At 32.6% G+C, this 26200-nt stretch overlaps 3 protein-coding genes across 4 annotated transcripts; 1 reads left to right on the top strand and 2 right to left on the bottom strand.

Annotated features, from left to right (window-relative positions):
• Window positions 1–403: 403 nt before the first annotated feature.
• Window positions 404–13000, bottom strand: LOC144839590 (nostrin-like). Its single transcript, XM_078695019.1, has 15 exons — window positions 12833–13000; window positions 11224–11309; window positions 11054–11134; window positions 10637–10699; window positions 10279–10360; window positions 10086–10148; window positions 9643–9747; window positions 8895–9119; window positions 8525–8641; window positions 7524–7632; window positions 7208–7296; window positions 6086–6214; window positions 5147–5237; window positions 3621–3788; window positions 404–1892 (listed from the first exon to the last, which is right to left on the bottom strand). Exons 1-15 carry the CDS (start codon window positions 12857–12859, stop codon window positions 1798–1800), a joined length of 1530 nt encoding a protein of 509 aa, XP_078551145.1. The 5' UTR covers window positions 12860–13000; the 3' UTR covers window positions 404–1797.
• A 900-nt stretch (window positions 13001–13900) lies between these two features.
• LOC144840496 (kinetochore protein Spc25-like) lies at window positions 13901–18628 on the bottom strand. 2 transcript variants are annotated; one of them, XM_078696312.1, is made up of 7 exons: window positions 18513–18628; window positions 17804–17986; window positions 17327–17392; window positions 17010–17156; window positions 16291–16395; window positions 15498–15596; window positions 13901–14998 (listed from the first exon to the last, which is right to left on the bottom strand). In XM_078696312.1, the coding sequence occupies exons 2-7, from the start codon at window positions 17976–17978 to the stop codon at window positions 14874–14876; spliced, it is 717 nt and encodes a 238-aa protein (XP_078552438.1). In that variant the 5' UTR covers window positions 17979–17986; window positions 18513–18628; the 3' UTR covers window positions 13901–14873. The 2 variants fall into 2 exon arrangements, with proteins under 2 accessions (XP_078552438.1, XP_078552439.1); XM_078696313.1 differs by having other exon boundaries at window positions 13901–14819.
• A 3075-nt stretch (window positions 18629–21703) lies between these two features.
• On the top strand, window positions 21704–25952 carry LOC144840007 (ras-related protein Rab-18-B-like). Its single transcript, XM_078695621.1, has 7 exons — window positions 21704–21861; window positions 22583–22638; window positions 22960–23027; window positions 23469–23541; window positions 23832–23950; window positions 24466–24591; window positions 24946–25952. Exons 1-7 carry the CDS (start codon window positions 21791–21793, stop codon window positions 25054–25056), a joined length of 624 nt encoding a protein of 207 aa, XP_078551747.1. The 5' UTR covers window positions 21704–21790; the 3' UTR covers window positions 25057–25952.
• The last annotated feature ends 248 nt before the right edge of the window (window positions 25953–26200 follow it).

Below are 26200 nucleotides of genomic sequence, written 5' to 3'. Positions count from 1 at the left end.
TAGGCCTAATAATAGTCCGTGTGTCAGGGGGATTACCACCTATCTGATAGGCCATTGGTTCATTTACTATTGATAATACATGGCCATGTGCGGGACAAAGATGTCTACGAATGATTAGGGAGATTAAGTTTGTCTCATGCACAGATCTTGCAAAAAAAAACGTAGAAATACGACATAAAATGCACAATCAACACATTATAATAAAAACATACAAAGCTATTACAATACAAATTAATAAAACAGAACATATAGTGTTCATTCGTAGTTTATTGTTTTGTTGTAAAATTATTTTCTTTTAAAAAATATACATTTAAATTTCATATTAATCAGAGTTCAATACAATATTAACAATAAAATATACTAAATATAAAAAACACCAGATATAGATGTTAATACATACAATTATTAAAAATATATCAAGATTATAAAATCAAGGTGAAGCAACCTTTTTATGCGGCATAAAAAGTTTAAATTTAAAATATATTATTCAATTTTAGAGTACAACTAAACAAACATATTAATATATTCTTTTCAAAATGTATATTTGTCAAAATTTGGTTAAATGACATCATCAGTAAATATAATACAGTTACTTATATAACTACTACATTTTCCAGCAACAAAATGGCGATCCTCCGCAAGACCTTTTTTTATTATCCTTGATATTGCTTCTCGAAAGACATTCAGCATTAAGTTTTGCTTTTGATTTCTATAATCAATATTGATTGGTGATTGTGAAGATTATTTGGAACAATAGGCCTATATTTGCGAGAAAGAGAAAGTTTGTAGGTACCTAATCAATTTTAGGGAAAGAAAATGATGTGATGATTACGAAGAAAATATTGCTATCCTTAATACTATGTACAGGTATATACTTTAAAACACTATGTATGTGTGTGTTAATTGTATAAAACGTGGTTTCCATTAGTAGGACGCAGCGTATCCATGTGTGCTGTATGAACATTTATACAGTGTGTGGACACCGTTTTCTGCTTTGCCTGCGTCACAATAGAGTGATGATGAATCATAAATTGATAGACTAGTATTTTCTTACGTTGCGTCGGTTATGCGTGGTCCCACTAGACGCAACACAACGACGTAACGCAACGTAAGGGATTTGACCAATCACAAGCGCTAAATTATTCGATGTGTTGCGTCTACGTCCTTGCGTTGAGTCCTAGTGGGAACCAAGCTTTACGTTGCATTTCGGAAGAATTTCTCTAGTGGGAACTAAAGTTATAGGCGTATAATAATAAGGTGTTTTAATATTTGAATATGCATCACACAGTAGAAATAGCATCTTGGACTTGCATTAGAAACCTTTACAGTTCTCATTATATCACTCTATCATTCTAAATGTATTATTTCAAACTTTTGTAATTCTATGTTCATCTCAAATTAAAACATTTATGCTTGGGAAAATTGAGGAATTAAGTCATCCCTTTAACATCATTTTCAGCACTTTATAAGTTTTTATTTATTTTAATCTTATAGTTTCAAGAAGGTTAAAACAAAAAGGTTATTAAAAACATCTTACATATGTATAGTGTATAAAAATTAACTTTGGGTTATATATTCTGTACATTATGTATTTAGGCCTATATGGTTGTTTACCACACAAAAAAAAAAGAATAAAATAATTCAAAAAAATGAAATATGATTATGATGTTGATTGAACAAAGTACACAGTTTGACAAATGATGTTGTAGGCGTCATTAAATGATCCTTACAATCTAAACACCTAAATGCAAAGATATGTATTTTACAAATGCTGCTGTAGTGTTATTAATGCTGTAATTAAATATAGCTAGTAGGAAAGACACCTATTTTGCCATTTAGTTCACCTTTACTCCATCCATCATCCATACTTTCAAGAACTTTTAAAACATCACCTGTAAAAAAAAGTAATAGAAATCTAATTATTGCTATGTAAATTTACTATTACTATTTACTTCAACATTGAAAATAATTGTATAGCGCTTATTACAGTATCATGATGTTTGTTGTTCATGATAAGGATGCGTTTGAAGTAAGCATTCATTGGCTGGCGACGCTAAGGAGTCAAATGATATCAGATATAGTAGTTTTAGCCGCTTTTAAAGATGCTACGGTATAGTACAGCCATCTCCATGGCACCACCACTGTATTATATAATAATAATTTATATTATTTTCTTAGTGCTACTGTTATCACATAGAAAATCACTAGGCTACAGAAGTAATTCTTATATTGTAAATTCAATTTAATTCAAAATAATATTTATTTACTTCCCTTTATGATTGAAACAAAAATGGAATAAATAAGAAATAATATGATTCTGGGGGAAAAGGAAGAAGGCAGGATCCCAGAAAGATACAGGATCTAGAGTCGTGTCTGCCTGGGACACAAAACGAAGGGACAGAGACAAGCGGGACACGGGACAGGACAAATCGACAGAAAACAACCAAGACACTACGGATTGTAATTGTGTATAGTAAAATTAATTGAACCATTCCCTACAAATGAAGACACCATTCAACTTGTTTTTATACAGATTAAGAGTGATAGATAAAGCTAAAGCCTAAACCACTGTCCTCGGTCAAGGCTACGTCAAAGCGATTCTGCTTGTTCAGGAAGTTACATTTTTCCCTAAGATTATTAAATCATACATGGATTTCACTTACACAGGCTACTTTACAAACAGGTTGAGTGAGGACACAATGAGGTACAACATTATCATTCTAATAATACACTATTATATTCTAATAATATACAGTAGTTTATAACAAGTATGTTTATCATCAATATTGCTAAAGGGTATTCAAAGTCATGAGCAAGACCAACTTATATGAAAACAACATTTTCCATTTAAAAAATATTATATTGTATTTTGGAGCATAATTATATTTAAACAACAAAGATGCTCCCTTATCTATTTCTGTAGAACAATCAAATATTATTATATATAAAATGGTTATTATAAGGAACAAGAGTGATCAGAGGGTTACAATCTCCACCAGACATCTGAAGAATAATGGGCCCAAAGCCTGTCAAAAATTTTCATCCATGGGGATTAGCTTAAGATGGACTGAAATATGAAAAATTAATTTGGTTAAATTTCAAAATTGTAGGCGTGTACATGAATGTATAGCAGCTATACTTTTTTTTTATTTTCATATGAGATATAACCTGAACTTATGAGCTCTAAATATGATGGTGATGGCAGGTTGTGAAGATAACTAAAAACATTATTGTGTACTTGATTCTTTCCTAAACAAAATAGTTGGATTGCTTAAATTGTTGGAAAACTACTTGCTGATTTGTTTAGTAGATGTACTTTTTAGTTTTTAGAACAAATATTTCATTACAGCAAATATAATTAAATTTTGAACAATTATTATAATTAAATCATTATTAATTATGACAACTAAGGCTACTTGCCAATGGCTAAAAACTCTGTAGCTTGGTGGTTAACGTGCTTGCTTTCCAATCCCAAGGTCCGGGATTCAATCCTCACCTCACCACTACCTCAAATGAGACTTAGTTTATAAGCACGACAAATTATTAAATAGTTTATCCATCCTGCAATTGGCGAGTTACTCGCTGTTAAATGCATATGAAAAAAAACAAAAACGACCTGCCTTGTTTTATAGTAAGCTCATCATTTTCTTGTGCGTCATAGTCATACTTAGCAATAGCTTGTTTATATACACAGTCATCGTATGCTGGTGGGTTGTAAGAGCTAGATACCTGGTCACCTTGTACTGCTACTATTGCTTGGTGTGTTGCTACTTCATTCATTGTCTCACCTGTAATAATAATAATGTAAACATATTTACCACTCAATTGCTTTAAGCTCTGTCTACACTATCAAACTAGTTTGATAAAAACAGTGTGATGTACCCAATATGGTAGTGACATTCCCAAATATGGTAGTGATATGACATCATCATGTCCATATATGGGCACATCACATTTTTTTTGTCACATAAAGTTTGATCGTGTAGACAGAGCTTTACAAACCAATGACACAAAATGTTTAATAAATAGTAAATGTAATAATGAAACAAACAGGCCTATAAACATTTTGAGCCAAAAAAATTGATTTTGACCAACAATGACCACTTTTTGAATGTCCCTCTTCATCTAGAATTTTTAAAAAGATTATTTAATATATGAGTAGGCTACCTAAAAGATCATCAAGATCAACGAATGAAATAATTGAGCTAAACGTATTTAAGTACTTTTTTCTAATTGATTTAAATTTGGAGTATTGCACAAGCATGGTTATAATGACCCCTTTAACAGCTTAAGTTATTCTAATTATTAACGCTCCTGGATCATGTCATCAAGTACAAATTACTCTTTCAATACCGGACTCTCTGAAAACAGGAAACTCTCCCAAAACCAGACTTTTTCTTGAGGTCCAAAGGTCCTAAATGCATTTCCTTATTTTAAAATTTAAAGCAAGTCATTATGAATAAGAATATACAGAAAACCAGTCATATTAGGCCACCAGCCCAAGGGTGTCCCAGTATTTTGAGAGTTGACTGTAGTAAAAGATAGGTTTACAGAAAAAAATGCAAAAGTTTACAGTACATTCATGTTCGATTCAATCTAATATTTGATGCATTCGGAAGTTAATATACATCACAGCTAGACCATGAGTTTTTCTTACATGTAGGCCATAGTATACATGCACAACACCGCTAAAAAGGCCCAATAACCCCAACATCAAATAAGGAAGGATGAGTGAGCAGGGTTTGAGGGAGGAAGGAAGATAACCTAGAAAATTAAAATGTTTAATAGTAATACCAAAATACATTTGCAACACAACGCAGTGTGTACTAAACATTCACATCAATTGAAAATAATATCAATTATTCTTAAAGTTATAGCATATGCGCAAGGGGTAGGAGTAGGTATGTCAATACTAGGAAATAGGAAACGGGGAAACATTTAAAATGTGGTCTATTCAATAGGAAATAATCGTGAAGGGTAGGGTAGGTGCGGTCTCTGGTTTTTCTATCATGCACAATTTTCGTGAACCTTTATTAAAAAGAACCTACTTATAATCAAATGTGGGATGGAATAATCAGAATTCCCTCTGGTATTCAATATTTAATATCATTTATAAATGTGTAACATAAACCATAAATGTGTTTACCTGCTGTTGGTGTAGTTGCATCACTTGAGAATCTACTTGGTGGTAGACTTGCGTTTGATCTCTGCCTTCTTAAGATAGAATTCTGAAAACCCTGTAAATAATTGTCAAATTAGACAGAACGACCATTTGTGTGGTTCAATAACTTATTTTTTGATTTTATATCAGGAAAAATGAGTATAAAAGTTAACTAACTATAACAATTAACTACACAGAGTGGAGAAATTTGTAATATATCAAAAATATCAAAAATACAACTTTGTTGTACATGATTGACATGTACATAAAAAGTTTTTAAAATGTTTAAACCGTGTAAGAATGCAATACAATTGAAAGCCTGGGTTGTTGATAATAATTGTTGTACCAAAATAATACACAAAATAGTCTAGGCACATGTTTATTTATTAATAATAAATTTTACTGTTTTTTTTTTATTGAATTATGTAAACAAGGTGTTGATGTAAAGTTTGTGGTACATGTGGTGTACCACAAACTTTACATCAGGTTGTATACATACATGTTGATTTCACCATGCAAAACCTTCAAACAATTATATATAACAAAGGTCAAGTTTAGACTGAATGTTACACTATTCAATAATCAAGCCAGGACAGGGACTGTGCAAGTTAACATAATTGGATAAAAAAAATTAACTGTAACCAAAAATTGGATATAAAATAAATTCCTTAGACAATAGGTTTCTGGTCAAATTTAACTGTTTATTTTGTCTTTTTATAAGTGAAATAATCACATTTTTTCTTTTTTTTTTAAACTTACGAATGTGAATAACTTTATTAAAAATAAAATGGCTTATATTTAAAGTCTGCTTTTATTAACCTTCATGTTTTCTTGGAAATATAAGAAGACTTGTTCTATCACCTTTGATTGAGACTGCTGGGAATAAACAATGAGTGTACAATGTCCTATGTGTACATCTATTACCTGCTTGTCTTTTTCTTTTTTGATGTGATTTCCAATCTCTGCTACTGGTTGAGCTGTCCTGTCCAACAAAGCCAATGTTGCATGTAGCTTATACTTAGATGCCTCTAGAAGGTCTATCATTTCATCAGACTATTAAAAAGAAATATTATTTTATCTTTATTATTATTTATCTTGCACTGTTAAACTTGATGTATAAAACTCATAAAATCTATTTTATTCATTCATTCATTCATAATGGTATATTTATTAAAATCATCTTCACAGAAAAACTGAATTGTGACAATTTTTTACATTATTAAAAGGTACTTAAAATATTTAAAATGTTTTAAAAAGATAGCATAAAATAACATCAAAAATTGAGAACCATACAATACATCATATAAAAACATTAAAATAAACGAGCACAACATCAAAACTAGTAAAAATCTAAATGACTGGCCAAGTGAATTGAAAAAAATTTACCTAACATATTATATTTGATTCTTATTACTTCAACATTATAATATACAATAAGAAAATTATTTTCAATACAGAAGTAAAATCAGTTGTGGTTCCACTGCCTAATCATGTATGGAATGGAGCTGTTACAATATCTGACGGTCTGGCAAACAGGGACAGTAAGTTTGTTTGCGCTTCGTAGGTCTCTGCCATGAGACTCAAACCTACTGAGTGGAATACACTCATCTTGGCTAGAAATTAACGAGGCAAAAAATTTGCTACAAATTTCATTACGACGTACATTTAACTGTATTAAGTTACACTGTACTTTATTAGTTCACAATCATTACACCAACATAACACAAGAATATCATGTCTGTCAATTTTGCAATGAAAATACTGTATCTGAAGGATCAGGGTCACACCTCCATTCTGGCAGCGCCCACTCCAAACTAGAAAGGTAAACCCTTAATGCGCCCCTGGGCTGAAATGTCCCAGATGCATATGATCCTACCTTCTATACAGTATAGAAAAGGCAAGTTTACCTTTCTAACATATTGAGGGTGCACTACAACATGACTCATAATACATCGTCCATTGGCTCTATTCTATCCCAAAATGCATTTCGAAATGTTACACATATTGACGAACATAAGATTCTTTTATAGATATAAAAACACTTACATTATGTATTTTTTGAGTGACACTATTTTTAGTATCCTCATCAGCATAGCCAGGAGTTTTGCCATATGCTCCTGACAACTTTTTAATACCTGCAAAAACAATTAAATGTTTATCCAATTATTTTTTGTGTGTGGAATGAAGCTAAAAATTGTATTCATTCATTTACACAAGAACAAATGGTGATTTAATTAACTATAATTCCAAACATATAAAATAAACATTTAGTATTTTTACATGAATTCTATGCTTTTCTATTTACTATGAACCATTGAATATAAAGGTTTATCATAACATCAAATATTATTCAAATGAATACCTTCTTTTGTTTTCTGTTCTTTGTAGATCTCCTGGTCTATAGTTTTCAGCTTTCTAATGAGGCTCGTTCGACGTCGATCAACTTTCATAGTATTTTTCATATCTTCTTCCTTAAATTCATAAAAGACACAACAAAAGACAAAACATTTATTAAGGTACTAAATAAACATTTGTTGCACCCACTTTTTTTTCTTTTATGTTCTTTTATGTTAAACTTGCAGTCAAGTTGAGTGGCTGAGCAGTTATACAATACAATTGGCATGGGTTCATTCAATACTCTCCTTGATCATAGTTCTGGTGGTGAGTGAGTGGCAGAGCGCTTAAGACAGTGGAAACGTAATAAGTATCCATAACATCGTCAAGGGTTCGAGGCTCCCCCTCTCCATGGTTCTGGTGGTAGAACGAGTCTTCTCGGGTAAGGACTATAAACCGTAGGTCCAGTGTACACATCTAGCTCATGTGCACTTTAAAGAACCTAGTACATCTTTTGAGACGAGTAGGGGGTTACCCCGGTGTACTGGTTCAATCCTTGCTGTTGTGGACAGACGAATGAGTGTTGGTTGTTGGCAGCTGTACAACATGAAAGGACTCTTAGGAGACAAGGAAGTTGTTGTATGTGTGCTCCACATGAAATAATCATGTGCTATTCATGATTTTTTCCTTCATATGTTGGAAAAACAATAATGCAAGCCTTGTATGTAAGCACGAGTTCGGATTTGGATATATACAAATGAATTACATTCAGTTGTATAAAAAGTTTGTAAAATAGTAACCACAATTCAACCTAGTAGGCTGTGAGTCATAGGTTATTTTTCTACATTTACATACATTAGTAAAAAGATAAATATTTTGGCACATACGGTCTGCAAATCAATTTCTATTCACCTCTTAACAAGTCTATAACAAAAATCGAAACGCCGACTGGTGGACTAACATAAAAAAGAAAATAACTACACACTTGGGTCAAGTCCAACATTTACATAATAATTATTTTGGACTTACATAAGAATCATAGAGAACCTGATCAATGGTCACCTCTGTTGAAAAAGTTGTCGCAATAATCTCTATGTCAGAATCAGGATCAATCACACTTGCTGCTTGGCAAATTCTTTGAGTAATCTGAAATTACAATTTTAAATATCATTTTGTTATCATCTTTAGTTCAGTTCACTCACACTGTTAAGTGTTAAAAATATAGAATCTGTGTTATGACCATTTACACACAACGCGGAGTGGACGGGCACATTCTGCTCAGGATAGATACGGATTCTACATGGGACAAGCTATGCGGTTTTCCACTTACTGTTACTGCTCGTCTGTGTAAATTGGCCTGTAAACTTCAAATATTAATCATTGTGGTCAGTTTACTTACCTCATTAAGGTTTGGGCCGAGCAGTGACATATGGTTGGACAGTTTTCCCAAGAGATCTTTTAACTGGACAAACCTCTCTTCCTGTAACCCTTGATATTGACTTGCAGAAACCTGTACAGCACATTCCAGGTCATGTCGCGCACTTTCTAGGTTCTTTACTGCAGCTATGTGTTCAGAATCTGCTTTTACCACAACTGTTTCAGCTTTTTGAGTTTTTGATTGTAACTGTAAACAAATACAAAACATGTGGTAAGGTATTCAGTTGTTTGGTTGATACATAATAATAAAAAAATCATAGATAAATTAAGTATTTCATATTATATTACACCTGATTGTATTCTTGCAATGTGAATGGCTAACAAATTGGTAAACAAATAATGAATGTATCATAATCGTCGAATGGAGAGAATTTCATTCGAAGAAAGACTGACTGCTCCATTTAACTCAGCTACGAGCAGTCAATCTTTCAACTCATGAAATACTCTGACCATCCAACTCATCAACATTCATTGTTTGTATATTATTATATTATTATTCACAACTGAGTGTATCCTTGTGTTCAACCAAAGTGTTTCAACGCAGTATGGCTAACTTGGATTCAAGATGGCAGATAATGTTGTAAATTAAATAACAAAATTCCCCATACAATTGCGGTCATTTTTATACCCCTTGTGTAGCAGCAAAAATGTGTATAAGGAACAACATACAAACTCTATCTTATGATGATGTGAATTAAATACTATGTTACCTTATTCAGTTCCTTTTCTGTGAGTGGTTTTTTCACACTTGAATCATCAATTTGCTGAGACATGAGTTCACAATCTTTTGTTTTACTAATAACATTTTTCTTGGCCTAAAGAACCAAATCATACTATTAAACACAAACATAACAAATCATAACAAAAATTCAACAAATATCCATATATATATATTTTCACACAGTAGAACCCCTCTTTTGGGACCATTCAGGAGACACCTCTATTGAGTGAACACTTTAAACCAAAATGAGGGGCAGCAATATAATGTTCTAACACTAAAGTCAACTCCTACTCTAGGGACACCCCTACTAAGGGGACAAGGACAGTTTTTAATGTACCCAATGGTTGATTCAACGCCTCTTATTTGTTTCCATCACAAAAAACAAAAAAGATCAACAAATTATATAATATATAGTATGTGATAAAAACCTACTTTAGCCATACTCTGTTTCTTGTCAGTCCAAACCTTTGCAGCTTTTTCCACAGGTGAATCAATCTACAGAATTAAAACAGAAAATTTATAAAACTCATAATTTCCAGAACATTGCACATAGGATTTGTTTCTGACAGCCAATCCACTACGCAGCTGTAATATAAATAGTCTCAAATCTTAAACTAATACTTACAGACTTTTGTCCCTTAATCTGTTGTTCTAGAAATGTTTTATAGGGCTTAGCAAGTTCAGAATGCAAAACATCACTAAATTTTCTATAAAAAAAGAAAGAAAAAGTTAAGTAGAATCATTTCATGTGTGAATCAAAGAATGGTGGTTATGAAATGAAGTATAAACAAATCCTCCCCTTGGCCCTCTTTTATAAGGGGGGTGATTACACAGGTGGTAGATATACAGGTGGTTTTTGATTTATAAAATTGAAAATAAAAGCTAGGTTATTAATTAAAATATACAGGTGGTAGTTATACAGGTGGTGGTTATACAGGGTATGGTGAAAATTGTACATGCAAGAATAACAAACTGGTACCTACTTATGCAACTCGCTTTCTGATTCTATTTGTAATGATAAAATGGTCCAAGCTTGTGCTAAGGAACTGTTGAAAAAAAAGCAAATATTTCATATATACTGTATTCTAATTATTAAATTAATTTGTTTAAAATTTAATTGTAGTAATAATTTGTAAGATGAAAAATGTTTCACAATCAATAAAAAGTGAGGATTAATGTTTTTTTTTAATTTTTATCTGGATCAAATAAGGTTTTTGGATAAATTTAACCATTACAAATATTTTTTTCCCTATGGAAGTGATTAACTTTATTAAAACTAAAAAATGCCCTATTCAAAATGACATTATTCTATTTTATTATTAAATAATATAGTCCCAAGTTCAATTATTGTTGAATGCTAGCATAGCTCAGTAACTTGACAAATGTACCCTAATACTTACCCAAGGCATTCTTTTCCAGACTTGGAAATTTTGTTTGAAAGTTTTGCAAGTCCTTTAGCATATGAAAGCTCAATTTCTGCTCTGTAATGAATGTTTAAAAACATATTAAAAATTATAATGCAATAAATAACAATTGAATTATTTATTATTATAGAAATTAAAATATTTACCTTTCACCCAATATATTGATGAATTCCTTGCTGAAGTCTGTACTTCGTTTCATGAACTTTTTTAGCTCTGTATAGCCATTAGCCCCCTAGAAAATGATTTCAAAACATACATTTTTAAATATGAAAAGTCAATCCAGTAATACCACATCTAGGAAATGACAAAGACTGTACATCACAGCATGAATTATGCTAATACAATATCTAATTTTGTTTTCTAAGCAATTTCTAGCCAGCCTGTAGCCAGGATTTCTATAGTTGGGGAAGTTGTGTTCTCGTTTTTTCCACAAAAAGGGAAAAATCGGGTTGCCAAAAAGCCAATATACTATCGTATAATATTATACTTGTAGTTTGAAAGGGGAACCTCCATCCCCTAGCCCCTTGATTTCTATCATACTGCATATCAATTTAATGTCTTAATATAGAGTAGGTATAATGCATTCAGGTCAGTCAATTAGCTTATTATTTGATTATTGGTTTAATATTAACTCATGTACATAATTATGGACATTGGACTCGACACCATCCAATCAACATAAATAATCTAGCTAGCTTTTAGAGGGAAGGTGCATGATATGATGATGCTTGTTAGGATTTGAAATCCTTTTTTGTTTCAGGTTTTTGAAAACGTTGGCTTTTCACTGCTCACATTGTTGGTTGTGTGCCAGTGATATAAAGTGTTTATCCAAATAAAATTATTATTTTTATTTATTCATTCTTTTTTTCTTAAACTAAAGAAAGGGGCTTTTTTCATAAATGAATGATGTTTTGTGAATTGCTACTACAATTTTAGACATTTCCTGCAAAATGTTATATTTGTAATCAAAACACCACTTTTAACTGAAAAATAAATGTATTATATAAACCCGATCATACATTATATCTGCATCACTCACACGATATCTGGCAGTTATTTAAATAGTCCATCTCGAAAAGGGGGCTTCTTTTTGAGATTTTGCGGTAACATAAAATGGTTTTTGTAAACAATATTCTTGATACAGTGTGACACTGATGGTTATAATTAATATAGGGTAAGTGTATTAAAAATAATGTATGAGATTTTTAGAAATTAATTGTTTTATAAAATATAATGTCATGGATAAGGAAATAATACAATCTAAAGAATACAAGTTTCCTGAATTTGAGGCTTTTACTTGACCTGCTTGTGAAGAATTGTTAAGAAAACAAAAGCTTTATTCATCTCATGTGCCAAATAAATATATGGTTTGTAAAGAAACAAACAAAGTTAGAAACAAACAAAGTTGAAAACAAAACACTAAAAAATCCCTATTCAAAAAGGGGTTTTTCTAAACGATGCGAATTTGTTTGTTTTTTTCTTTTGTAAGTTATTAGAGTTTTTTGGTATGGATGAAATATTTCCGAAATAAAAGAAATTGAATTGAATATCTCAATTTGTGCAACTTTCATATATGCCAGATATTCATCTGGTATTTTTAGGTTGTGAGGTTATGGGTTTCATGCACACATAATTATCAACACCCTACAAATAGCCATTTCATAGCAGTAAGTTGGCCCTAAAAAGGCCCTGTCTCTGGAACCTGTGTTGTGTAATATAATGTAGGCCCTACTACTACTACTAGACGGTACTTACGATAAATGAACTCTGGAAATGCGTCATGGCAAATCAATGCATAGGTGCGCGTACACTGTGTTTGAAACTTGACTTGGACTGATTCTCCACATAAATTATTCAGTAGTTATTCTCTTTATACTAATCTTGAGTTTGTACTTAGGCCCGGTGTATTCTTGTTTCCGTGTACTTATCATCGCACCTAACACACGTACGTACGACAATCATAAACTATTGGTGGCAGTAGGGTAAATTGATACGCTTGACAGCCTACGATTGTAAACACAAACATCAGACCAATCAGCAACCGACCTTTTCCCGGGAAAATGTTGTCTAATTTGCATAATTAAACGTAACAAAATAAATATTTAAAGATGTATTGTCCCCCTGAAAAATCATTTTTTTAAATTTTTTTTGTTGAATATGCCATTTTAATGTCACATAATAGTTATTGACTTCGACCAAAAATTGGATCGAAAAAAAAAATTATTTACCTGAAAAAACTGGAATTTAGAGCAAACAATTGTCAAATTGGCTGCCAGCCAATGGATTTTTGGTTGAATTTAACCATTTATCATGTTATTTTATAAGTGAAAACATTATTTTTTCCGGTTTTTTTTCTACGGAAGTGATTCACTTTATTAAAACTACAAAATAACCTATTCAAAGTCTGATTTAAATAATCTTCATTTTTCATGTTTTTGGGGGACAATACATCTTTAACTAAAACCATTACCTAAAATGTTTAGTTTACTTCCAACAACAATGTATACTGTATAACATAATAAAGTACATATTTTCTTGTCAGCAAAGTACAGAAAAGTTAAAACAGATCACTCTACCATATTTGTTGTCAAACTATTGTTTGTAGAGTTCAACAGGAAATAGTTTTATTTCATCAAAGTAAAGTTGCATTGGACTTGATGAGCTTTGAGCTTATTTTGTTGGATCGCCATTTCAAGTAGATGATATATACATTGATTGGATAGTGAAGGCAGCTAATAATTAAGGATACTGATCACCCCCTTAACTTTTATAATCAAACGCAATGGTAGAATACAAGTGTCAATAAGTAAGACAAACAAGATATGCTTTTGTTGCAAATTGATATTATTAATTGATATTATAAGTCACTACCAATAAAATACTGTATAACTGAAAATTGATCGTATTTTAATTTTCAAATTGTAACCACATTTTAAAGATTGGCAAATATTGGTACGATGAAAAACAGATAAATATATGATATAAACATAAATTAATATAGAATACACACATTATTGTACAAAACTTAAGTTTTAAGATGAAGTTCTATTGTTATTTTATTGTGATAATGGACAAATAAAGTATTTCAGTAAAAAGTCTGTAGCACAACATTGTGCCAGAATAGTGTAGACAGAGCTTTATAAAGTGATCTTTGTAAAGTTTAGTTTTATCTATCAAGAATGTCACAACATGTGTATGATGTATACAATATTACATTTAAATTTACACTATAAACAAAATAATCTATTATCTAATTAGACAACAGTGGATTATATTAAATATGTTCAATTCAATGGCAGTAACTACTATAATGCAGCTCTTTCTGGATAAAATACAAAATACATCTTTATCTTTAAAGACAAATTCCATGTAATTTTTGACGTTTTATAAAAATAATGATATATTACATTAAAAACATTAAACCAGATCTTTACTTGGTCATAATTTAAAAAAAAGAAATGTAACCCAAGTAGTTCATGGTTAACGTTCTGTATCTAGGCACGTCTAGGCCTATAAAGAATGCGTCTTTAAATTTGCCATATTGGTTTTGGTATAATACAATCTTCTAAAAAATAAATACATTATTATAGTGTCCTTGTACAAATCCCAGCAGATACAAACTACTTGTATACCATGCTTTTAAAAGCTTCCCGAACGGTGATTAAAAATTCTGACTTATTGGTTTCATTCAAATTCGTCACAAGATCTTCTAGGTTGCTAATAGCTGGCTGGCAATCGGTCACTAAAATACAGCAAGAAGTATATATACACAAGTATCTCAAAGCAGAGATACAAACTACTTGTATACCATGCTTTTAAAAGCTTTACGAACAGTGATTAAAAACTCCGAAAACTTATTGGTTTCATTCAAATTGCTCACAAGATCATCTAGGTTGCTAATAGCTGGCTGGCAATCGGTCACTGAAATACAGCAAAAAGTAATGTAATTTAAATGATATTGTTAGTGTTTGTCTTGTTCATGTCTTCAAGACTGACTTGGCGTTTTATTAAATCAAATATGTTTTGACAATGAATTAAATTGTTACCATATAAAGAACATGCATTTTATTAAATAAAATATATTTTTCTTCTAATATGACAATTAATACATTTCATTTCATAGTAACATTTATTTCCTTCATAATATACAAAATATAAATAATAATAAGGTAGTTAAAACAATACAATTTTATTTTTCTCATATTTAAAATGAATAAAACAATATTATGAAGGAGGCACAATTTCTGGAAAGCAAAAGAATCTAAAGAACATGCAATTATTTGGACTTGCCAACAACATGTTAAAAGAGCCAGCTGGGAGATTCTTGTAACCCCACATAAAGTTGTATGTTCCTGTTTTGCCATTACATTAGTATACTAGCATACAATATAGGTCGTAAACAAATAAAAATATAGCTTACCTTCATATTTTTGTACAGAATTCACTTTCACAACAAAAAAATAAACTTCGTCAATTTTATTTGGATTTATTTGAGTAAAAGCAACCTGTAAAAGATCACCTAAAAATAAAACAAATTAAATAAATTAGTTTAAATTTTATATTAATTTGGCTCAAAAACATTTAAAAGATTGTTTATCAAACCATACTATAGTGCATAAATGATTTTTCCATACATTTAGTGGTTGTTAATCAAGAAAAAAAATGTGTTCAAACTCTTCTGATCAGAAGTCACAAATATTAGCATTGAATCAACAATGCAATGAGCTATGAATTCTATCTCAAAGAATATCAAATGCATTGAGTAAATGAATGAGATCAAATGCAGTACATCTACTAAAGTATGTACCAATTCATACTATCCATCTATGTTTTTTTTATGGGCAGGCCAATTTTTGCAAATGTATTACATAATACTTTTAGTAATCAGCCTATTGTCATCATATCACAGAAAACCATTATCATCACAATTTAAAGGTCACCGTAATACATAAATATAGTTATTTTTAATGGTAAAGAAGCACCCCTCAACAATAATGGACCAGTCTGTCGTTATTCCTGCCATCCCCGCAGTAAAGTAAGCTTAAGTAATTATAATGGTGGGTTGTGGAATGGTCCATTATGGTAGAGGGCTGCAATAGGCACTTTTAACTTGTTGTATCTAAGCTTTCCCTCTGGAGAGCACATGCTATTGTCGGTTTATCCAGGTAAGAAAAAAAAATGACAAATTTAGAAATTTAAAAAATTATAAATACCATCAATCTTCTTTAAAGAGACTCCTAACCTTTGGTTGTAAAACGCTGTTGCCTTTCTTAGTTCTTGCAACCGTGTGTGTGTAGACTTCTCTTGTGCAATCAATACTACAAATAATTAAGGTACAAACTTGTCTATTTAACCATTTTATTCTCTTGTTCAAAGGCCAACAAGAGTAACTCCCAGTTCTGTCAGATAGATTACATCTAGATGATTCTTTGTTATAACATTAATAATCCAACTAACATTTTACAAAGAGTTGTACATTTGTTAGTGGCAGGTTTCCCAATGCAGAATGCGCAAATAAATAAAAATAATTGAGAACATCGGACCTGATGTAGGATTTTTTTTATCGCAAGTAGGTGCAAAGCCCCGGTCTTATTTGCTTTTCAAAAATTCTTTAAAAAAACACCATACTTTATAAGCCGACCTAATAAATATTCTTTACAACAACAAAGAATAATACTGCTTTAGACAAAACTTGTTATGTATTGATTGATCTTATAATAAACCGACTTGTGGATGCAAAATTGTCTTTTTACGAATCATAATTTATTATATTATTTTTGCTTAGTAGAAAGCCAGCTTCCCAAATTGCAAGGTGTTACCATGTTTATTTGTTTTTTCTACATCTGCATTCTTTGGCAAAGGTCATTTTGTCCCAATTTAGAGGGCTGGTGCTAAAATGTGTTGTTTTATTAAATAGAATGATGATACCTACATTCCATATCTGTTTCTATTTCTTTACTCATAACCCTCAATTGCTCTTCTGCATGCTCTTTTTGCAATAAGATATCCTGTGTCTCTTTCACTGTGTTTTCTGCTGATGATTTCATACTTTTCACCTCTTCATTGCGTTCTTCCAAAACTACATTGGCGGAAAAAAATCAACTTTTCATTTAAATCGAAGGACAACTTCTCAACACAGTGATTACGACATTAATTAAGATTAATTAATAAAATTGCTGGCTACAACATGACAGGAATGATGTAGGTGACCTTATTGAAATAGTTACTGTATGTAAAAGTTAACCTTACCTTTTTTGTTGGCATTGGCTTGATCTAATAAATATAGCAGATTGTCATTAGCTTGATTTATATTATCTGAAAAACATTATATAAAAATAAAATAATATTAATTTTTAAAATGTCATGTGACATCATTTATACCAAGAAATATACACTTGAATTACTGTAAATTACAAAATAACAATGTGTGGCCTAAAATAAATAAATTTTGAAATTGTTGCCATTTTCTGTCAATGAAAAAATGCAAGGCAGAAAGATGCTGCACATTTGTTTCCTAAGAGAAAATAACGATGTTAGTGAATTAATGCTTTTATTTTAAATTATCACTTTAGTATTTTAGCAATCATATATTAATGATCAAAGTGTATTTAAAGTTACATTTATGAGACTTCAGGTGGACTGTATTGACCATTGTACGTTGTACCCAAACTAACTAATTAACAAATGAAATTGCGTGTGTTATTTTATACATAATAAAATTCTAACCTTTTCCACTTTTCATTTGTTCATTGTGTGCTTGCTTTGTTTGTTCTTGATGCTGTTCTAAGTCTGACGTCCACAGCCCAATTAGCTTATGACGTACCTCTTCAAGGTTTTTGTGCAATTTTCCAATTTCAACCTGAGATGATGATGTTGTTGGTGGTAACTCTTCTGCGGACATTGTGCAACCTGCAATATGATTTAAATTTTGGAATAATTCAACATTTATATCACAACATATATAGTATTAAGAGAAAATGATAATAACTAGAAACATTGTTACCAGTTTCACTAAAAAATAAAATTCAAAAGGTCATAAACTATATGGTACAATACAAGATGATTTCTGGTAAACTCCAATACAAGCAGGGGGAGAGGGGGGAGAGGGAGAGAGAGGGGGGGGGGGGGGAGGGGTGTGATCCATGGACAATGACAGCTAGTAGTAGGGCCGAATCGTCTCAGAGCTGAATCGTCTCCCTACCAGCCTAGTGCTGTACTACTACTAGGCCTAGCCTAGGCTACTTCTTCTAGACTAGGCCTCTACTATTTATAATTATAAATAAAAACCGAATGCCTAGGCTAGGCATAGGCCTAGAGGCTCTCTAGTAGGCCTATCTATATGCCTAGGCATTCGGTTTTTATTTACCCTTCTAGTTTACCTAGCCTAGGCCTACGCGCACGGGCTAAACAAAGAAATTATTTTAATAATTTTCACCTCTTTCTATCTTAAACAAGACAACAACAGATACAATTAAATTACAAACAAAATTTATAAAAAAGGAAACACCAACAAATCCAATCCAAAAAGAGCGCGTATAGTGTCAATAATAATATGGAACGCCCTCTCTATGGTGTTGTGTGACACATAATTTTGTGATGGTGTGTGTGGTGGTATTTATTTATTTTATTTTATTTTATTCAATTTTCAGGCACAAAAAAACATGACAACAAGAGAGCGGTGCAGCACCCTGAGGATTGCCATGAGTGCAAAGCACTATCGAGATGGCTCTCCATATACTGCACTTGAACATAATTATAAGTAAACAATAAAAATACAAAGATATAAAATTAAAAATTTAAAAATTGCGAGGCATCAAATTGAACAATCGTTAAAATTGAATCTAATATATATATATATATATATATATAGGCCTATATATAAACACAGTAGGCAAAGAACATTAATTCTAAACCGCCCGGTGATATACTGAAATTTAATTAATTAATTTGAAACGATAAAGATGAGGAAATCTGTGAGAATGAGAAAAAGTCGCCCCAACCGAGACTCGAACTCGGACCGCCTGCTTGATATGCAGATGTCCTAACCATTAGACCACTGGGGCGTTCATGGTATTGTTCGAACTCGGATTGGATAGCGACTCTTTAACATTCTCGGCGTGGTACGGCGGAACAGCACTAGTCCTCAGTTGTATACACACGCGCAACAGAGATCAAATTGATACGCCCTCATCTTACAGTATTTTTATTCACGAGGCGGGATCTCCGAAGAGATACTTTTATATATATAAACACAGTAGGCAAAGAACATTAATTCTAAACCGCCCGGTGATATACTGAAATTTAATTAATTAATTTGAAACGATAAAGATGAGGAAATCTGTGAGAATGAGAAAAAGTCGCCCCAACCGAGACTCGGACCGCCTGCTTGATATGCAGATGTCCTAACCATTAGACCACTGGGGCGTTCATGGTATTGTTCGAACTCGATTGGATAGCGACTCTTTAACATTCTCGGCGTGGTACGGCGGAACAGCACTAGTCCTCAGTTGTATACACGCGCAACAGAGATCAAATTGATACGCCCTCATCTTACAGTATTTTTATTCACGAGGCGGGATCTCCGAAGAGATACTTTTATCTATATATAAACATGTACAGATAAAAATGATTGTTTAAAGATAAAAAAATAAAAAGTTTAAAGTTGCCTGACAATAAAAATTAATTTCAGCAAGAAAAATAATTTTGCAGTGTTTTTTATCCTGCTCTACATGTCTGTCGTATGAAACAAACCACCATTGGTGGTTTGTTGTTATTTTTCTTGGACAGAGATATTTTATTAAAATTAGTTCACTATAGAATCTAAGGGATATATCTGCATTGTTTATGAGTGGCCACTGTTAATAAAAACCGTCGGATAAAAATTTGCTAAATGCGTAAAGTAAACAAACAAAACGCCTGAACAAAAGTCATAAGCCCCTTTTCAATGAGGATAGACCTATCTTCAAGGATGCTTTTTTTTAAGTGAGTGGTCTAGAAAATCGCAAATGCCTTGTTACTTTTGATCATAATATTTATTTTTCTTTACACATCTTACATTCCTATATAATGGAATTAGGAATGAGAATCATAGTACTTCTGGCTTGCGAGCGATAGAGCTTCATTGACTCCTTAGAAGCCAGACGCCTTTCGAACAAACACCATGAAACTTACCTAATATTAGGTCCTGTGCAATGTCGTTTATTTTCCTTGTTTTAGAAAAGAGGAAGAAAGTTGGGACCTATTTTGAAACAGCTCGTTAAATAGAGCAGTCAATTATTCAACTCTTAAACATTTGATTTAGCTTAGTCGCTTTATTTTGTATCTCCATTGAGGCAGCCACTGATATCAGGCCCGTAGCCAGGGGGGGGGGGGGGTTTATGGTTCGGGCGAACCCCCCCTTTACAGCGAACCCCCCTTAACCGACTGCGAACCCCCATCCCCAACATGCCTAACACCTCACCCTCATCTTCGAAAATCTTCCAAATACGTACGTAAGTTGTTCGTAAATTGAAAAATTCGTAAACTCGTTCGGAATAACTCATACAGTACCTTCTTCCCTGTATGAGCGTACTTCGAGCGATACGTGTCTGTAAATTTCTAAGAGTTGCAAATGAATTGCCGATTTTAACCTGAAAAATTGATGTTTGGTCCCTGCATGTAACATGATTTTGACGCGTCTCACAGCGAGCTGGGGCACGAACGATTCGTACAAAGGACACCGCGCGTACCAATTGTTTAGATCACTGGCAGTCAGGCAACATGCATAAAGTATATAGCCTTCCGACATACATCAGTATTTATGTGTGGCTATGAAGGATTATAGTGAATATTAATATTTTACACTATAATATCTATGGTATCATGTACTGTAGTTCACATTATGGCATCCGATTATTTTTTCTAGACCACCAGCCGATACGTATCAATATCACCTATTTACATAATTGGCATATCTAATTTCCTCAACAAATTGCTGTAAATAAATATTATAGATAGAGCTATAATAAGAATTGCATTTGCCTTCACCCAGTGTGCTTTTTTCGGGGCTTCTCCTAGACGTACGTTCGCATTGAACTTGAACGCAAAACAAAATACAGAGTAAATGATCAAACAATCGGCGGTTGCGTACAGAGCACGCGCATCTAACATACGGCAACAAATGTTATCGTCCTTTAAATAGTCAACGAGTCCAAGTACGATCGTTTTGCTAATTGGTAGCATGCTGCATGAGAGTGTCTTTTCCGGCCATCTAAGAGTGTCATTTAACAAAATTCGCTTCGCCTCAGGCCCCACCCCAGGGGGGGGGGGTGTGGAGGGTGACGCAAATACATAGTGTCCGAACCCCCCCTTGATAGATCCTGGCTACGGCCCTGGATATCCACAGCATTGTAATTTTTTCAGTATTTTGCCTTTGGATTTATTAATTATTATTAATATATACTATTCATAGTAGATCGATAATATATTATAACAAGGCCATATACATGGCTGCAGTCACGTGCTCAAGTTTGTGTTTACCGACCAACCGACAAACAAACCGCTGTATAGAGTCGCGTTGCACGCGACTAAAAAGGTTAACAGAAAAGAGTAACAAAAGGCAGCAAAGGCGTTCCATATCTTTGAATCTTCGTATACATTTTTCTGATTTTACCAACGTCGTTAATTTTGTGGCGTTGTTGTTTTGCTGTATTGTTTGAATAAAACATCCTTACTATGAGTGACGAAGATATATTAACTACTTTGAAAATATTAATAATTGGTGAAAGTGGCGTTGGAAAATCAAGGTAAAACATTTTGATCATTAAGCTATTAATAATTAATAAATATACTCTAGGCCTAGGCCTAGCCTAGGTAATAGGTAGCCAGAGGATTGACAGACGGTCGGGCCCGATCGTCCGTGGCGGCGATGGTCCTTGGCCCCGATCGTGTGTTCACCAGCCAGAGCCTACTGTACTTAATTACTAAGGCCTACAATACAGTAGCTAGTAGTAGTAGTAGTCCCGTAGTAGCTAGGCCTAGCTAGTTATGTCCCAGGGAGCCTATCACCCTACCACAGGCAGTAGTAATAATGATGATATAATAACTGAATGGAATAAATACAAACTGTTATAAAATTAAAAGGCTAAAGCATAATTATTAATGATGATGGTATAATAATCTGTAGACCTAGCCTAGGCCTAGACTAAAGTTATATAATAAAATAACGAACAATATCAATGACAATATATTGTTTTAACATAAAAAAAAAAAGACCTAGGCTATATTTATATGAAATATATGTTGCCACAACCTAATAGTATACTTAAACTGTTTCATTTACTCTAGGCACATGTCATTTGGTATTTTTAGAGTATAAAATTGATTTGTGGGTGTATGCTTCATTGCTTCTGTTTTTTTGTAATTGTATTGTGCTATAAGCGCAACACAATTTTCTATGTACTGTATTTAAATGCAATGATAAACAGAATTGAATTGAATTGAATTCATTTTGATATTATATTTCAGTTTACTGTTGCGTTTTACAGACGACACTTTTGATCCTGATCAACCAGCTACTATAGGTAAGTGTTGTTGCTATTACTGCTGTAAAAACACGTATTTTGTATTTTTCGTTTAGTTTTTTTTCCATTAGGCCTAAATTATTTCAATTAATAATTGACTTCAAAATGTTTGTAGAAGAAATAGGCATGTCTATGATCATCACATATTAAAAAATGAAATTGTAAATTTAAATATTTTCTTATTGTAGTACCTACTGGTCATAATTTAATAGTGTGGTTAGGAAATATGCCGTAACGGTGGTGTCATATATGATTGAAATCTCATATTCGAAAAGCTTTTTGGAAAATAGAAATTGTAATTCCTTAATTTATTTTTTTTAGGTGTTGATTTTAAAGTAAAAACATTAGCAATCGAGGGAACTGGTAACACAGCAAAGCTAGCAATATGGGTAACTAATTTTTGTTTAATTTATTTCGTAACATTTTTAGAACAATCTCAATTATGGTTGGGTAATCAAATGGTCAAGTGTAATGTTTTGAGCATCCTTTTTCCTATGATCACACTATTGTTAAGTAGCTTTATGTCGGGGAGTATATTGGATGGTTGCCCTATTCTGATGTACAGTACAGATTTTACTACTGAATGCTCAGCACATTGAGACCACTTTAAATGCAAAAACAATTACAAGTACATTTTTTAGGGGGTCTTAAACTCACAACTTCCAGGTCATTGCCTGGCATTCATACCTTTAAACCAGTGGGCTTGCGCTGATGGCTGGGGTTAAATTCAAGCTCAAAGTAGCTCTGAGTCTAGGAGCTAATAAGTGACAAAACGATATAAATAAAATAAAAAACTTTGATTAAAATTTTAAATTATTTAACATTTGTAGGACACAGCTGGTCAAGAAAGGTTTCGTACGTTAACTCCAAGTTATTATAGAGGTGCACAAGGCTGTATATTGGGTAAATATATAGTTAAAATCAAACTGTAATAAATGTGCTAATTGGTTCAGATATTTGCTCTAATGAGACATGCATTTTGATCCACACTACTCTTACTAATAATCTGTGCCATTTTGTGGTGTACATTGCCACACACATGTTAAAAATATACATACTGCTCTCCACATGAATGGAATGTGGAGCAATGTGGGACTAAATTTGTGTCAACAGGGCTCAAGAGAGACACTGTTAGCCAGTATCAATGCTAACATTACTTTCATGTATACTGTACATACCATTTTTTTATATAGTCTATGATGTAAGCAACAAAGCAACATTTCAACGTTTGAATCAATGGTTGAGTGAACTTGAAACGTTCTCTACTAAAGTTGATATTGTTAAAATGTTAGTGGGAAACAAGATTGACAAGGTAAATAGTTAATTAATTATTAATTTGAACGTTTAAACTATTTGACATATATACTATATGACACAGTTTTCAACTCAACTCAAGTTTGAAATTAATTAATATGCTTATATTTTAAACATAAACTCATAACTTTTAGGACATACACTTACACTTTCTATGTATGTATGTATATGACCAAGGCAATCCAACAACAGGATGCTGAGATGTGGAGATCAAAGGGTTTATCTGTGGCTGCGACACGATCAGTTGCATGCCCTTTACTCCGCACCTCAGAGAATGTACATAGTACTGTAGGTATTTGATGCAGCCAGACATAAGATCATAGGACTTTTACAAGTTCCTATTTTGGCAAGGCGAGCTCTGTGTCCTTTTGTTAGATTTCCTTGGTATGACACTAACTGTAGTTGGTGGTGTGTAACCTTAATGAACCCTTGTAAATGTTGAAAGTACAGCCTGTTATTTTGACAGCCAGTAATATTCATAAAAGTAATACAATTATTTTAAATGTTTTTAAGGATGATCGAGCAGTTTCAAGAGAAGAAGGTTTAAAGTTTGCTAAGAAACATTCAATGCTTTTTATTGAGGCCAGCGCTAAAACAAAAGATGGAGTCCAATGTGCTTTTGAAGAATTAGTAGAAAAGGTAACCAAATTCAAAAGTCAATCTGTAGAATATGTTTCTTTTTCTAATGGCAGAGATAATGATAGCGAACTCCATTTTCATTTCCACGAATAAACAGCATGTTACTATGTGTGGCGCCGTGGAGGATTGATCACTAAAAATAGTTAAAATTGGAATAAAAAAGCTTTTGACGTGTCTTACGTAAATTTTGTATTTGATATATACTGTAGTTGCTTGACGAATCCTTTTTGTAATGTGTTTATAGTCAGCAATGCTAGGCCCTACTCTTCCTGCTCAAAAACTCAAAAAACGTTCTTCAAATATTTAATTGAATAATTGTAGTATTGGTACTTATATGTTTTATTTTGATTTTAGATTATTCAAACACCTGGACTATGGGAAAGCAATGACTCTTCTGGTATGGTAATATCACAAGGAGGCCACAGTGGATCAAGTCCTTGTGGAGGCTACTGTTCCACGATATGAGTGTATATAGATGTTAAGGTAGGCTTATGTCGGCCTGAGACTGAAAGCAACTTGACCCTGACTGGAAGGAACTAGTTGCACACAAACAACCAACTGAAACCAGTGTGTGATTGGTTTTGTCGTCATATGAAAGAGACGTTGTCGACATTCAACTGGGACATGATTCATTTTGGTCATGTTTAGTTCCTTTCAGTTCAACTGCTCTTAACCTCTGTCTACACTATCAAACTTTATGTGACAAAAAAAAATTGATGTGCCCATATATGGACATGATGATGTCATATCACTACCATATTTAAGCATTGCTACCGTATTTAGGCACATCACTCTTTTTTTGTCAAACTAGTTTGTGCATTGAGTTGAGTTGGTCAGTTGCATTCAGTTGCACGGAGCGCTTATGTCGACACACAGTTGAGTTGTGTTGAGTTTTGTGTCGGCATAAGCCTACCTTTATTAGACTGTTTTGTCAGCAGTTAATGTTCAACTGCTTTATTTATATATAATTTAAAATTTATGTAAGGGCATATCATTGTTTGCCTGTAAATACAATCACTGATTTATAACATAACATTTTTGAAAATAATTTCATAGTTTGAAACATTGATTGAATGTCTGAAGAACAACACGATTTTCAGGTATTTGTTATTCAATCATTTTTAAGTTTAGATTGTATGGTATGCTACTAGGCCGCACACTGGCAGAATGCAGAACACTGTTATTTAATGAAGAAAGAGGAGAGCAATCAATAGCTCTTTTGAATCTTTTAGGAGCTTGATTAAAAAATAAATAGGCAGTGTAATGTAATTAGTACGCTCAACTGAACATTGTTCAACAAGTCCACCGTTGGCACAGATTGCCTTTTTTAATCGTTAAGAAATTCTATCCATGTGGTTTTGTTGGAAAAACTAAAGAATAGTATTTTTTGCTCTCCTCACATCATTTTAGAAGCTAGAGCACAATTGAGCTCTTTTTCTGCATGTGCTTCCAATTTGGAGAGTTCATTTCTTAATTATCAGTTCACGATTCATTCATTTATCGTATTCAGTCAATTTTGAAATTTGAATAGAATTTATTGATTGCATGACGTTGCAAAAACGGTTAAGATTATGTTTCACAGTCACCTTTTAAAATAATTTTGTTTATG

The sequence above is a fragment of the Antedon bifida genome, chromosome 4 (genome assembly GCF_963402885.1).
Source record: "Antedon bifida chromosome 4, ecAntBifi1.1, whole genome shotgun sequence".
In the NCBI taxonomy this organism is placed as follows: domain Eukaryota; kingdom Metazoa; phylum Echinodermata; class Crinoidea; order Comatulida; family Antedonidae; genus Antedon; species Antedon bifida.
This window is presented reverse-complemented; position numbering and strand designations above follow the sequence as displayed.